The 16,751-nt window shown below is 34.3% G+C and overlaps 1 protein-coding gene across 4 annotated transcripts; it reads left to right on the top strand.

The window, feature by feature from the left end:
• The first annotated feature begins 8,228 nt into the window (after positions 1–8,228).
• On the top strand, positions 8,229–15,742 carry LOC120270697. Of its 4 annotated transcripts, XR_005539672.1 has the most exons (4): positions 8,236–8,475; positions 12,761–13,039; positions 13,517–13,580; positions 15,442–15,742. XR_005539672.1 is itself a non-coding variant. In XM_039277771.1 (3 exons), the coding sequence occupies exons 1-3, from the start codon at positions 8,409–8,411 to the stop codon at positions 13,522–13,524; spliced, it is 354 nt and encodes a 117-aa protein (XP_039133705.1). In that variant the 5' UTR covers positions 8,238–8,408; the 3' UTR covers positions 13,525–13,614. The 4 variants fall into 4 exon arrangements, 1 of the variants encoding a protein (XP_039133705.1); XM_039277771.1 differs by lacking the exon at positions 15,442–15,742 and having other exon boundaries at positions 8,238–8,475; positions 13,517–13,614; XR_005539673.1 differs by lacking the exon at positions 12,761–13,039 and having other exon boundaries at positions 8,247–8,475.
• The last annotated feature ends 1,009 nt before the right edge of the window (positions 15,743–16,751 follow it).

Here is a 16,751-nt window from a genome sequence, read left to right as displayed (position 1 = left end):
TTTGTGGTTCAAGTTTTGTGCTCTTTGATGTATTGGATTGCATGAGAACTCTGTGGTTTAATTCTAAGATTGTATTTGGATGCGCGGGATGTGCCCTTGTATTTGGATTCGGGTATTTTGTACCCCTCCAACCATTAGGGATGAACCTAGATGTGTGTTTGACCATAATTAAAGATTTCCTTAGCCTTAATGCAATCATTGGAGGATTTGGTCGGAAGGAATTCCGAACCAATACTCGTATGAGATTAGGGGTAATCACCTAGGGATTCTGGTTTACCTACTTTAGGAATCTCTTGGCCCAAATCACTATTGCTTTGTAACCTTAGCATTCTTCTAGCTTTAATAGCCTCGAGGAGATCCGCATCCGTGAGCATTTTTTTCTCTAGGTTTCTCACTCATTCATCCCGGTGTATATACGTCTTACTTTAGTTCTTTTTAACATTTTTTTAGTGATTTAGGACACTCGCACTAAAATTTGTAGGCTAGACAACAAGTAAAGAAAAAGTAAGGGTAGCTCCTTGGCCCTGAGGAATACGACTCCTATGTCACGTAGAGTACTTGACATCCTCAAGCACTTGCGGGTGTTCACATTAGATATCACCTTAATTGTGAACTATGTGAAAAATATTAGCATATCGAGAAGCATTTTATCAATGAACACAACACAGTCTTGTCAATTATGCACATGTTCATTTTCCTTCATTATACTAGAATTTACTCTCTCTCTCTCTCTCCATCTTATGTTAAGGGTCCGCTTCTAAATCTTTATCAATCTATTTAAATGCAATGTTCTCTACTACTATCATCTTAAATATACAAACTTAGTGAATGAAGAAGAAATAAGAAAAATCGGAATGATAAGCTAAATGTTCATGAAATTTTTAATTTGAATTATTTTTCGTACTCATCGTGAAACAGTTAAGATGGACATTTACAATGGGATGGAGGAAGTCAATTTAAGTGACCAAATAGAGGCAACTTGCAATCATCTTTTTCTCTAGCATCAATTATTGAACATAAAAAATATCATAATATCTTATCAACCCCAAGGGATGTTATAATAATAAATGTCCTTCATAATAAGCATAATCAAAATTATGACATATTCCTAAACATCAATGATTCTATTTATTTCTCATAAATTCTTACAACCAATGTAGTAATCCTAATTAACTCAATGAAACACAAGATAACATAATGTAAAGTGGAATAACCTCAATGTGCTAGTCAGCCTAAACAATAGAATAGACTGTTAATGTTAGCTAAAAAGAACAACATTTATCTACTCTTGATAAAAAAAATGGGTGTTCTGGAATAATTTGCCTACTCAATAAGTGCTATACTTATGTAAATATGTATGTAGTCATAAAATACAATATAATTAAACAATTAATAGCATAAAATTGATCATGGAAATTTAATTTTCATATATGGAAACATAATCAAACAATTAATAACACGAAATTGATTATACCAATTTAATTATCAAATTATTTACCATATTCTCTACCACTATCCATTATTCTGTTTTATTTATTTGGGCCCCATTAATTTAGTTAAGTATGCCCAATAGTATAATAATCATATCACATTCAGTATATGCTATCATCACCTATATGAGACATATGGCAATCTTATCAATTGTAGGTACTATCATTCTCTCCTATTCACTTACATAAACATAATACCTTGACATCCTATCGTTGTTTACATGGATATGTATTAGCATCCCATCGTCATCTATATGGATAAGTGCAAATGATCACAACATATATATATATATATATTTATAAAATCAACCTCTAACCCAAAGGTCATACCCAACCTAGGCATGCCCTAATCGTTTACCTCTACCAATTATTCTATATCTCACATCTCAATATCTAACCAAATTTGTTCTAATACATATATCCATTATCTTTTTTTAATCACATCCATACTTCAAGCAAAACAATGTACACTTATCATATGACAACATAATTCTCAGCATGCCATCAACCCAATAGCAACAACATCATTCTCATTACTTTCATAGGATATATATACATTACAATCGGTAAAATCCCATAAACTCAACCATATATATTCACATAGTCAAATATACATTTACATACAATTATAAGTAAAGTACTTACTTTTCACCCAACAATAAGCAAAAGTATGCCCACCTTCTACTTCGCCCTCATTTTACTCACTTATAACCAAATGCACATACCCATAATAAATTTTAATCTCTACCTAATGATATGAATGCACTAATTCATGTTAATATTTTCTTGAGACTAATTTGAGTTATTTATGAGCTTTTAAAAAATGCCAAAATAAATCCTTAGATCCATTATATAAATTTTACTACTACTACAATTAGTTTAATATTAATCTCCAATTTCTTTTGATCAAATCAATACTTTTTTTCTTTAACTTTTTAATGATAGAGTGACACTAGAGTCTCTTTCTCACCCTTAATCAAATATACATCTCATCAAAATTGAAAGAATACTTGAATTTGATAAATAGAAAAAGAGGAAAAGAGATCATTGAATTTACTTGTAGTTTGATATTGAACTCCATTAACCCTTTAGAATCCACACTACTTTGGATTGAAAAGAATTTGGGTTTTCTTTTTTATACAAGTAAGGAGAAGGGTAATTTTGGCAGTTTTAGAAGTTAGAAACCGGTGGCTATATGAGTTAAAGAAAAGGAACAAGTCAAGAGACTTTCATATAATTCTCCTTTTTTTCTTCACATTGAACCATATCATTTACTTTATTTCGATTTTGACCCTTTTTTTAACCTCATTAACCTTCACCATTTTTACTTGAAATCTATTTTAACCTCCATGACTCATTAATGATCATTTTAAAATACCCTTACTCAATGATAATGATACATGAATATGCACAATTGTAATTAAATGAGAATTTAGCTTGAATTTTTAGTCAAGGGAATGTTACATAATTACTTTAAGGGTGGTCATTGCGAAGACATCCCAAATTATAGAATTATTCTGATTTGATTCAATGTCACACATTGACTACATTTACTATTAAAGATGTTATGATATTTGACTTGACATACAAGAGTAATGTGTATCATTTTCCTATGAGGGATGACTATGAGTGTCAATCATCAACATTGTAGCATAGTATTTTGATGTGAAATATAGACAATTAGATGATAAAATCATGCAAATGGTTTTTAAACACATTATTATTGATGTGAGTGGTGGTGATAAGACTTTGTCTAGCCACATAATTTACATTGATGAAGTAAGATATTGCTTATATACCTGGTAATTGGAGAGAAATGTTATATATGAAGTTAGAATTATGCATTTCTTAATGATTTCAAGAGATGCTTAACCATATTTATCTAGAGGATTTTGAAAAAGATGTGCATAAGTGTTGAACATGTATTGTTTTAATAATCATTATAATGCTAGTAGAATGTGCATGGATAAGCTTCCATGACCTAAGGTTTATTCAAAAGGCAGCTTTTTTTAGCGGCCTTAGAACTACATCATGATATGAGAAAATACGCACATTTATCAAGCATTTTACTTAAATTTTTTTTAATTGTATGAATTTATCCAACATTAAGAACAGACACTTGTTAGGATTTGTTATTGTAAGAGTAAAGCAGATTATAAATCATCAAACTAAAAACCAAATTATTTTTATTCACCCAAGTCATATGAGAATATTGTAATGAATATGTACAATGGTATTTTCCTTAAGATATTCTAGGCCAAAATGATAAAATAATCGATATGTCTACTTGTTGGTAGTTGTACAAAGAGATGAAAAATGGGAGAACTATTATGTTCACAAATTCATGAAGCCTTCAAGCGTCTTAAAAGTGATTTTTTTAATATGGTTTAAAATACTATGGCATGCTCTTGTAACATGTTATATATATATATATAGAAGGGATGGATAAAAGATACAAAATTTGGATTTGCATAGTTATATGTTGCCCTTTGATTATCCAATTAGTTTGTTGAGATTTTCAATTTTGGATCACTCTCATGAAAGTGTACAAAGATGTGCTATGTAACTTCAAAGACCTCATGATTATATGAGGAAAGCTAGCTAGAAAATGAGATAATACTATAGATCAAAGATTTTGAATAATTGTGTTCATTTATATAGGTGTATCAAGTAGATGCTACTTTCTCAAGAATATGAGACCCATTTTGTTCATGATCAAAGTGAATGGTATACAATACCCCAAAGTCTAACTTCTACTCTCTATTTGATGCAAAGTATTGGCATTGAGAAATGCATCGATCATTTAAGTAATAAATAGATGAGCAAAGCTTCATTCTCTCAAGAACTATTATGTCTCAAATTAATGTCACCACTATATATTAATAGACTAAGAAATTCAAATAATTGGGATGTGAAAAGGAAAGAAATGCAATGGATGTTGAGGATGATTAAAAGCTATGAAGTATGTTGGTGACCTATCAAGGCATTAATAAAGGCATGGCTATGGATAATCTGGAGGCATGGACCAAGTTGCACAACATGGAGTATGAGCTTGGTCCTATAGTGATTGTGTTAATTAGTATGGTCTTTATGTTTTGATGGTTGGGTGTAGTTATCTTAAGGCATGTAATGGGTGCATGTGAATGTAACTCTCTAGCATATGTATTATGTAATGTTTTGAAACAAGTAATGAAGGAAGAACAAAAGCAACAAATCTATTATCTCTTTAGCTACTGATAAGTGCTTTTGCGATATGAATGCGAAGCGTTCATTCCTTATGTTGAGCATTACTTTTCTCAGGTTTTTACATTAATATGTGTGTTTTTATGTTACTTTTATACAGGTAGGGTTGTGAGGCCGAGTATGAAGGAAATAGGCCAATGTGGATCATAATACACCTATTTTGGAGGAGATCTTGCTAAGGTTCAAACGCGAAGACATAAGTCAGGTGTGAGATGCTAGAGTGTGTGCCAATCTCCTCGTATTCGAGTGAGCACATTCATTTGGAGGGGCACAAAGGCAGTCACACTCGAACATTCTGATTTATGCATATAAGAACAAGAGATCCACCAACGTGCACATCATTGAAGAGACAAGTGATTCACGATGTAAATGTGTGCCCGTTTGCGTTACCCCAATGAAAGTATGGAATTCGGGAGTATTTCGGCATAGATCAGTAAAGGCATTACTATAGCAAAACACCCTATGAGCACCGGCCGAGAAATCAAAGAAAGAGAATCCACACGCGTGTGGAAATTATCCACGCCCGTGTGGAAATTCCACGGGGTGTGTGACATCATACACGGCCGTGCGATGCCTCGATTCCACTCTATTTAAAGCCCGATTTCAGCTCCCGATTTTTGGTATTCTTTTCTCCATCTTTTTCCCCAACTTGTGAGAGGACTTCGACTAGGGTTTCGAGGGATATTGGCCAAGGTTTTTGGAGATGTTCTACGGCTCGACATCGTGATTCCATTAGGAAGAAGGTTGGTAGGGGAGCTTGATCGAGGCGTATCCTATACCCGGACGAAGGAATCTTTGGACGACGAGTAGAGGACTCTCCACAAGACCATCGACACGACCATCGAGGGGGTTTCTTTATGGATTCATTGCTTTTTACATTCGATTTCTTTGATTGTATTAAGCTCCATGGAGAGTAAAACCCCTAGTGGGTACTTGGATGATTGTGAACCCTAGGATGTATTCGTTTCATTGAACTTCTTTATTATGCTTTCAATAAATTGATGTTTATTGTGAGTTCCAACCTTGAATGCTTGATTGTATGAACATTTCCCCTAGAGTGACACTAGGGTTGAGAGTTCTTGTTGGTAACCTTGTGAGTGAGTGACACACAACGAGCGTTAGACAAAGCTAGGTTGGAGAGGGTTGAGAGGGTGAGTCGAGAGGTACAGGAGCGTCCTCTTTCCCCTTCGGCGTGATAGATTCTACCTCCGTTCCTTGAGTTCTTTGAGGCCATAATAGAGTGAGTGGTCTAAGGGATGAACCTCCGCTGGGGCCTTGTTGCGCGTGCAATGGAGTGAAGCGTTGAGAGGATCTTAGTATCTAGGGCTTAATTGTGGCTAGGGACCTTCCGCCTGGACCAAAGGGTTAGGTATATATTTAGGAAGAGATTTATCACTTGGAATCCCTAGAGTTCATTGCAACTCTATGCGAGTGCGAGGTGTTGAGATTGTTCGATTTCTCCTCCGAGACATGTATAGAGTTAGGCATAGTTGACCTTAGATTTGGGACTACGTATGTAAGGATTTCCACGACTCACCATTGCATTGATTAGAAAGCATAATAGAGAGTTCTTGCACTTGAAGCGATTATCCTAGGTCAAGCATTATCCGAGTACCCCATCTTTATCGATTGCCTTACCCTCTTCTTACTTTTGCTCTTTCACTTGTTGATTTTATTGTTGAGAATTGAATCAATTTCACACCTATCACAATTGATCTTCCACATAGCTAAGAATCAAATTAAGTATTTTCACTCCCTACTCCCTGTGGATTCGACCCCGCTCACCCGGGATTATTACTTCGACAAGCCCGTGCACTTGCGGGATATAAGCAAGGGGAACTTGTCAGCTACATAGAACATTCATGCACTCAAGCTATCCCTGACCTCACCAACAGTGGTATCTGAGTGATTGAAGCTCTCATCCTCATGGCAACCAACAACAATGTAGTGAGTGTCTCCCAAACCTCTTTTTCCATCTTCAAGGGTGAGAGTTTTGACTTTTGGAGTAGAAAGTTGAGAAAACTCTTCAAGCCTTAAGATCTTTGGGACTATATTGAAAATTGCTTTAAAGATCCTAATGAAGAGAACCAGTTAAAGGAGAGCCGGAAGAAGGATTCAAAAGCTATGTTTTTCACATAACATGCAGTGGATGAGAATGTGTTATCTTGTATAGCAGTGGCCACAATGTCCAATCAAGCTTGGAATATACTTAAAGACCTAATTCCAGGGCTCCTACAAAGTTATCTTAGTGAAGCTTCAGACACTACTACATGAGTTCAAGATCATTCAAATGAAGGATAGTGAAACCATACAAGCCTTCATCTCAAGAGTGACTAGAGTGGTAAACTAAATAAAAACCTTTGGAGACAGACCTAATCACTGACCAAACAGTGGTTGCAAAAATGTTGGGCTGCCTAACTCCTAGTTTGATTTCATTGTTGTAGCTATAGTGGAGTGTAAAGACATGGCCACTCTCTTGGTTGATGAGGCTAGTGGGTCATTACAAGCCCATGAAGCTAGGCTTAATTGATCATGAGTGAAGTCGCTAAGGAAAAAGCTCCATTTGTCAAGGGAAAGGGAATGAGTGCAAGATGTATGTAGTCCTCACAAGAAGCAGTTTGTGTAAGGGAGTTTACTAAACATCTACTTAGAGGTCTTAGTAGAGAATTGTTCAAAGGTCAGGCACAAGGATGAGGAAAAGAAAGGAGTATATAACAAAGGGAAGTTCATAGTGAGTACATACAACACAAAAGTAGTATATTGTGCTATGACTACAACCGTTTTGGTAATGTGAAAGCTTAGTGTTGGTTCAAGGAGAAAGAAGCTAACTTGGTAGAAGAAACTAAGTTAAGTCACCTTTTTATGGCTCAATGTGAGGCAAATGTAATAAAAGGAAGTATTTGGCTCATCAACAGTGGTTGTTGGAACCACATACAAGAAAAAAGGAGCTATTTCATGAGCTAGATGAAATGAGGAAGCAAACTGTGAGGCTAGAAGATGATAAAAAGATGCAAGTGGTCAGGAGAAGCACAATTACAATCAAGTCCAGTTCGATTAAGATATAGTTGCTAAAGGACATTCAATATGTCTCTTGACTTATCTCATAACTTACTGAGTGTTGGTTAACTAATGTCTTCTGATAAGTGTCTAAATACATCATGTTTACATTGTATAATTTACTTAATTTCATGCAAACTTTATAACACCAATTCTCATTTATGCTGCCTTTTTGCTTTTTGGTTAGGACATTAGAAAAAGCATTTGAAGCCCGAGAAAGAATATGAATTTTTTAGGGAGCATTTTCATCTTGGTTGAAGCCCAAACTTATCGTACAAGAGCTTCCAACACCAATCAAGGAGAAGAAAAAGGCACACAACCCCTTACTAAGCCAAAATGGCCACCCAAGGGACCATGTGGGCCCTATATAGGCTATATAGTGCCCATGTGTGTACAACAGACAACTGTGTGGCATACTTGTGGCAGTGGGATTTTGATGTCTATGTGGCCTCCATGTGGCCGCATTCTTGTCCACACACATGGGCAACTATATAAGTGATTTTAGGGTTTTTAAGAGAGGGCTTGGCCGCCACACTTCTTTAAGTGCTAGTGCATAATACCATTGGAAAAGGCCGATTCAAGCTAGAATCGAGGGGAAAAGAAAGTGGATCTAGGGGAATGTCAATAACTAGATGGCGCGGATCCGGAGAGGTCTCATCACCACCATTAGTCGATGGAATAGAGGGTTTGCAATGAACATTTACATTGTTGATTTGTATCTCTTGCTTTCTCATCTTTTGATATGGATCTGAACTCCCAAGGTCACCGGGCTCCGTGAACATTGGGAGGAACCTTCTATGGATGATATTTTAATTTTTAATTGATTATTGGCATACTTTACTTTGGTTTCAGTCTATTATTTTCATATTCAACCTACAATGGATGGATTCTATAAGTTTTGATTGTTGAGTGATGCTTGTAGAGTGGAATTCTTGCATGTATTAGGTCACACATAGATTGAAGGGAATTCAATGTATCGGCAAGCAGGAGGCTCTTGGTAGAGCATTAGGATTACTCTAGCCAAGACCCCTTGCACTCAATAACATAGTATGGGTATTTTCTAGATGGAAGAATCTATATAATATTAGAGCTAAACTATGGAGTTTCTGAGGTAGTAGAATTTAGAGTCTAGCAAACCAAAGCTTAACCCAACATCATATTTTAATTCTCAAATTCATCCATGCTAGTTCTTCTCCCAAATGGGATCCTTGGCTGAGGTCTTTCCTCTCATTGGTATTTATTATCTTTATTTGTTTATGTCATGCCCTTTAGCTTGCTCCTTTATTTATTTATTTTTTACAATATTTGAATAGTCATAACTATTCTGTAATTTAGATAGGATAGTAGAAAAGAAAATAAGAGCATGTTTGTTTGCCAGGATCTGAATGTAACTGAATTTCTAAATATCCTTTAAATTTGAAAATCCCTTGTTTGTTTCAAGGGGTTTGAGTGTAATTCTACTTTTTAAATCCCACACATATGGGATTTTGTTTTCTGTGAAAATAACTGTAAAACAAAATCTGAGTTTTTTAAATCCCTCACATGATCATCACGTGAGGGATTCACGGGTTCATCCAAGTGGGTGAGAGGGCTTCATCGCCACCTTGTCTTTTCTCAACTTGTCATTCAACAAACTGGTGAATGATCATTCTTTCTTGAAATATTGTTTGGGAAAACCATTCTTAGCAGGCTCCTTGCAAATGATTGCAAAACTATTGTGTATTATTTTTTATGATACATGGATTCTTCTTTTTCTCATGATTTTCCTCTTCTTCTCATGATCTTCATTTTCTTCTTCTTCCTCTCATAATATTCTTCTTTTCCTCATGATCATCTTCTTTACCTCATGCTCATGTTTAGCTGCTCAATTCCAAGATGCTTGCATGTGGTATGTACTATAGTTCACACATGCATTTACAATTATTGCAAACTTCTTATCCAAGTGCTTTGCATTTCCTGATAATTTGTTTTCTGAGAAAATATTTTATACTAGTCATTCAAAGTTTCAATTGATAGTGATATTTATGTTTATATTATCAATATATTTAAATAGATGAAGTGCAACTTATCAATTTGATTTTATTTAACCTAGAATTATACCTGCATAATAAGGTTTGGATTACTTATAAGTGTAGAATTTATACTACTAAATTGATAATTTATTATCAATATTAAAAGCATAATTTATACTAATAAATTCAGCCACTTTCTTTTATGTTGGTTGGTCAACATAGTTTAATGGTAAGAGGATATCTAAGATGCTAAAGAACAACTATAGGTGAATATGTTTAGTTATATGACTTGAAACCCACAAAGAATTTCAATGGTCTATGCATTTTAAACCCTAATTAACCATGTTGGTTTCAAAAGCCATGAATGGAAAATTTGCATCAAAAATATTTTTACAAATATTTAAAGCTCTATAATACTCATTTGATCCATTCTTTAGAGAAAAATTAAAAATCATCAATCAATAAAGCAAAGTCCACTTCCTACCAAAGAAATTAACACACTTACACAACTCATTATATTAATTTAATTCTCAGTCATTTTTAATTTTACATATAAGATTTATCTATTAACCAAAATATGTATTTAAATAAATTCAAAGCAATAATATTAACTAAACCATATCCAATCTGTTACATCTGAAGATAATTAATAGAAAGAGAGAATATATATGACTGTAGGTCCACACACATACAAAACAATATATATATATATATCTCAATAATTGGCATGCATGTCAGCATGAGTGTATATCATTACAATCTTTTAAACAAATTATTTAATGTTTCTCATATATATATGATATATTTTTCCTTGTTGTTTACTGTCTACTTCTATATATATGGTTCAGATCTACTTTTCACTGTTTGCTCATGCACGTTGCTTGTTGTTTACTATAATATCTATGATATTTCATTGTTATCATAATGAAAACCATCTAAAATTTTCATTAATGACAACATGCATATTCCATCCTTTTTTATTTTCAGAAACTATTTTATTTTAGCATAAATGATTATAATGCCTTTAATTATATTTGTTTTATAGTTAACAACTACTTTATTTTCTACCAATCTTGTATTAGATGGATCAATTTGAGGAAGATGATGAACTGTACCTCATTTAAATAACAGTTCTAATTGTGGCCTACGTTGTGCTATTAGTGGTACACAACAAAAAAAGGTAGAATTTGTAAAGAGCCATCACACAAAAAAATAAAAATAAGGGGAAAATATTTATCTAGGTTGATAGATGAGAATGATACCACTAGTACTAACATGGTGCGCATGAACAAATCCACTTTTTTCAAGCTATGCACAATATTAGATAGAAAAGGACATCTAAAAGATACAATTCATATGAGTGTGGAGAAGCAATTATTAATGTTCTTAAGTACTATAGGCTACAATCAACACAACTGTGTTATTGGACATAATTTCGGAAGATCGGGTGAAACTGTTAGTTAGGAGGTACTTTAATCATGTGTTGTTTGCAATCGGTGAATTGCAACATGAGTATATATGGCCGCCAAGTATTCAAACTCCACCATTATATAGCAACAAGAAGCAAATTGTATCCTTATTTCAAGGTAATATTATGTTTGATTTGAAACACTCATATTCTTCGTAGCAATAATTCTGACTTATAACATTTAATATTAGGATTGTATTGGGGCCCTAGATGGGACACATACACATATTTCTATCCCAACATCTGAAGTAGATGCATTTCGAGGAAGAAAACCTTACCCAACACAGAATGTCCTTGTAGCTATTGATTTTGACCTTCATTTCACTTTTGTTCTCGTGGGGTGGGAAGGATCAGCACATGATTCTTTAATTCTTCACGGCGCACTAGAAAGATGCAATGGATTAAAAGTCTCTGAAGCTATCCAATTTATTTGTTTTATATATCTAGGTTTATGACATGTAACTTATTAAAACTATATTAATCTTATAATTAAGAAAGTATTACTTGGTTGATGCTAGCTATGCCACAAGACCTAGTTTTATGCCCCCTTATAGAGGTGGTATCACCTAAAGGAGTTTGGATCTAGGACACCTGTTAATCCTAAGGAACTCTTCAACTTGTGCCATTCGTCTGCACGTACCTCTATCAAGCGTGCATTTGGTTCTTTAAAAAGCCTCTCTAAGATCCTTGCATATAGTCCTTTTTTTCCATTTAAGACACAGGTGGAACTTGTATTGCCGTGTTGTACCTTACATAATTATGTCCTTAATGGTGGTCAAGATGACTTTCTCCCTTCTGAGGAAGATTGGATCCCATAACGGCCTTCACAAAACACTCTTCAGGAACAAAGAGAAGAAGCACAAGAATGGGCTAATCGTCTTGATCAAACTACAGCTGATATGTGGGCAAATAAGTAGTCTTATTTAAAGTTAATTCTGGCAAGCCCAAGAATCACATGTTCTTATGTTACATGTTATTTTAATGAGTAATTTATATTTATTTTGGGTTTTGCATATCTTTTATTAATGTAGATGGAGAATTATAAGTCATTAAAGGTAGCCACGGAGCATCAAAGATCACATTAAGGACATCAGGGAATAAGAGATGGACATCATCTGAAAGTCATTTTTCATAAGATTCATGGCAAGACAAGTTGAGCAAGGGTTAAAAGTACACAAGGGCTTTAAACCACAAGCCATTCATGGTGCTATTCAAGCCCTAAAAGACACTTTCGAGGTGATAGTTACAGAGACCATTGTATGTAATCATCTTAGGACAATAAAGAGGAGGTAGGAAAGAATAAAAAAGATTAAAAGAGATGAGTGGCATGAGTTGGGATGAGAACCTAAAAATGATTGTGACAAGTGAGGCTAAGTATATAGAATATATTAAGATATATGTCATTTTCAATATTATGATTTCAATTTATACATTATGATTTTAACTAATCATTTGATTATATATATTTGACATACAAATCGACACCCAAGATGAGCCATATTTGAATAAGCCTATTGAGGATTACGACCTCATTGAGACTATATGTGATAATGATCAAGCTAGTGGCCACTATGCCATCCCATCTGGAAGTCATATTGGCACACATATGGAGTGCAACTTAGAACAAGAAGTATTCCCTCCTACACAACATTTTGTTGATATGTCCTTTGGGAAGACTGATGCTTATGGTAATACCTCCCCATTTGCTCAACCCAATACTTCTGAGCCCGTGTCAGCAACAAGTCCAATACAAAGCAAGAAACAAAAAGGTAAGCACATAGCACATGATACTAACGATGCAATCAATAATTTGGTCAATACTATTAAAAATGGGTTTGAGTCTGTTAAGTCTAGAAGATCAGTGAGCTTTGCAAGAGAGCTTTAAGGCGAGTGCATGAATTTGACACAATATGGGTATTTTATTGAACAAGCTGTCATGGTGTATAAGTATTTTGTAGTCGATGATAAATGAGCGCGAACCTTTTTTGGAATGCGTGAGGAATTTTGCATAGTTTGGGCAAACAAATTCTTTGCTATTATTGGTTGTAACCTTTAAGGTTGCAATTTATAAGAAATTTTTGGATTGATTATTATTTTTCTTCATGCATCTTTTTATTTTTTTATTTTTTTAACTATAATTATTCTTGGTGTGATTACTTATTTTGCATATAATCTAGTGATCAATGTTGATTTATATGCAAAAACACTAATAAAGACTTCTTTTTGCTGTTGATTTTGATTGCCAGGTTTGTGATAATGGAGTATTGTGGATATAATATCACTTGAATCATAATTGTGGTGATGTGTATGGTGAGTAAGGATTTTTCATGAACTTTTTAATATATGGAAGTGCTTCTTTACTTATATGATTATTTTGAATGTGTGAGTGTATTTACTAAACTTTATCAATGATTTATTTTCTCGCTTTGATAAAGGATGGCTTCTTCTTTTTTTGTTGAAAAAGAAAACTTCATTAGTGGATTTAAACCTTAGATTTGCTTTAATTTTTGATTTATTGGTTGCTATACTAAAGATGTTATAAATATCTGAAGACTTGACAAAGGACTTTACTTTTTTTTTTTTCTTGTAAATATTTAATATGTGCTAATACATGAGTAGGGCTGCACATGGTTTTGCTTGAAATAAAAACATTAATTTTGATTTATAGGTTGCAATATAAAAAGATGCCATAAAACATTAATTTTGGATTTTCCCCAATACTAATTAGGTTTGAAATATGAGCTAATATGTGAGTGAGTTAGACTGCACATGGTTTTGCTTGAATTCCAAAAATAAATAAATAAATAACTAAATAAATAAATAAATAAATAAATAAATAAATAAATAAAAACAATTAAACCAGTGGATAGGTAGAATCGAAATAATATATATATAATCAAATAAATGATATTTATATTAACCTAATATATATGCAAATGGATATTTTATAATCAATAAAATTAATGGACACTCAAAAAGGGGGTAACCTCATAAGGGTGCCCTCATCCTCTAAATACATTAAACCAAACACATGCTTTTCAAATCTAGATTTATAAATCCCTTCAACCAAACACAAGATTTTATAATCCAGCATTTTCAAATACATTCAACCAAACACTAGATTTGAGTCTCTTGAATTTCTAAATATAAGGATTTACAAATTCAAATCCATTGTATTTGAAACTACATCTAACCAAACACTACCTAATAGTAGCTCTTGAGACCCTAGGGAATACAATCCTCTCATGCTTGGATGATGGGATTATTACTTGACGACCTATGCACTTGCAGCCGGGAAACAGTATGCTCATTTTCTAAGGACACGTGCTGTGATCATAATCCTCTGGTTATACTATTTCATTTATGAATGAAGAATGCTTGATTAGAGATAAGGAAATGGGAGTGAAAGTAGCCAAAGTCCCAGTGGCAAAGCATAGGATGTTTCTGGAAATTAATAATGTTGGGAGTGTGAACTTGATTACAAGTGGCCAAAAAATCTAAACCGTATACCACTTGAGGTACCGGTTCCTAAAGCCTAAGGGATTGCAAATTCTAAGTTATAAGGGCTTAGTGAAAGGCTTACCTCGACTTGAACAAATAGAAGTTTGTGAAGGTTGTATCTATGGGAAGCAAACGAGACAATCATTCACTAATGGAGGAACATGGCCAACCTCTGCACCTCTAGAGTTAGTATACCTCTACTTTGTGGACCAATGCAAATAGAGTCACTTGAAGGATACCTCTACTTTCTTCTCTTCATTAATGATTACACCTAATATAGCTAAGAATATTTTCTCAAATATAAGTCATAAGTATTTAAGAATTTTCAGAAGTTCAAACTTTTCTTGGAGAAGCAAAGTGGTTACACTCTCAAGGTCTTATGTACTAATAGAGGTTAGTTTTTGACTGGCCAATTCATGAGGTATTATGAAAAAGAAGGGATATGCTCCATACACACCTGAGTAGAATGGAGTTATCTGATGAGTGCATTCTATATAGACATTTTACATACCCTTTTGAATGAATTTCTTGTCCTTTTAGCATGTTTTTGTTATAAACAGAAGCTATTTAAGGTATATTTGTTAAATGTTGTAGATAATCAGGCTTTGGATCAAAAGAATTAAATAGAGTTCAATTCGGGCTCAAAATGGTATTGGAATGCACTTTTCAGGACAAGCATAGCCAAAAAGCACGCTCGTGCTTTAAACCACGCTGTTTTCAGGACTTAGAGAATTCCAGCAGAGCTGCCTAAGCACAATCGTACTTGGAATCATGGTCAGCAGGCACGGGTATGCTTAAGCCTGTGCACTTCACTGGGATCTGCACAAAATAGAGAGCACGGTTTTACTGCCCATAACACCAACTTACCGAGGAGCACAGTCGGCAAGCACAGGCGTGCTTGCGCCCGTGCACTTTATTGGGATTTTTGATAAGTGCTTGTGTATAAGTATTACTAAGTATACCTTTCTTACATTAAGCATCACTTTTATTAGGTTTTATGGCTCATTCGTGTGTATTTGTTTTCTTTTGTGCATTTAGGGTTGTGGAGATAAGTTTTGAAGAAATAAAGCAAAAATAGATCATGAATGTGATTTTTGAGGAATCTCTTGAATTGAATAAGGATCAAGGCACAAGTTGTGATCATATGCATGTGGGTGTGTGCCAACCTCAAAAAGTGTGCAAGTGAACCTACAAATTAGAGGGGCACAACGGCAGTCACACACACATGCTCCAACTTGTGTAGTATTTTCAAGAGCTTCATCAACATGTTTGTAAGAGAAGATGCGACATGATCTACCGCATGGATGTGTGCCTAACCATGTGGCCTCAATGGAAGAAGATGATTTTGGGAGTACTGTAGCAGTTTACTACAGTAAAACACTGTTCGCAAGTTACTGTTGTAGTTACTATTCATAGAGTGCAGAAAATGAAGAACTTGGAAATCCACATGCCTATGTGGAAATTCCACAAGGGTGTGTGAAATCCCAATTTCAGCTTTTTAAATACCGCTTCAAAGAGTTATTTTAAAGATCTTTTTCCTATCTTTTGGAGAGAGCGCGACTATGGTTTGGGGAGGTTTTTGTTGGGATTTTGGAGCATTTCTACGTCTTTCGACATCGATTTCCTTCAAAGGAGAGTTATTGGGGGAGCTTTCAATGGCATTGATTCGGCGAGGTGTGCCTTAGGCTCAACGGAGGAGTCTTTGGAGAAGAAGAAGCGGCTTTTGAAGACCATCACCATGGACGACAAGGGGGTTATTTTTATGGAGTGTTTACATTTAATTTTGACTTTATCTTTGATTTTGTATCACTCTATGGAGAGCTAAACCTCTAGTGGGTACTTGGATTTCTAAACTATAGGATAATTTTATTTCATTAACTTCTATTATGTTTCCTTTAATTGATGTTTTAATTGAGTTTCAATCTTGTGTACTTATTGGTTTGATTTTCCTTTAGAGTGACACTAGGGTTGAGAATCCAT

Source organism: Dioscorea cayenensis, chromosome 10 (assembly GCF_009730915.1).
Source record: "Dioscorea cayenensis subsp. rotundata cultivar TDr96_F1 chromosome 10, TDr96_F1_v2_PseudoChromosome.rev07_lg8_w22 25.fasta, whole genome shotgun sequence".
NCBI classification, from domain to species: Eukaryota; Viridiplantae; Streptophyta; class Magnoliopsida; order Dioscoreales; family Dioscoreaceae; genus Dioscorea; species Dioscorea cayenensis.
The sequence above is the reverse complement of the archived record's forward strand: the minus strand, read 5'-3'. Positions and strand labels throughout refer to the sequence as shown.

Coding starts and splice junctions, on each gene's coding strand:
- LOC120270697 (XM_039277771.1), top strand. CDS start 8,409: ATGTCAATAACTAGATGGCGCGGATCCGGAGAGGTCTCATCACCACCA. Junction 8,476..12,760: donor ATTAGTCGATGGAATAGAGG/GTTTGCAATGAA, acceptor TCGACACCCAAG/ATGAGCCATATTTGAATAAG.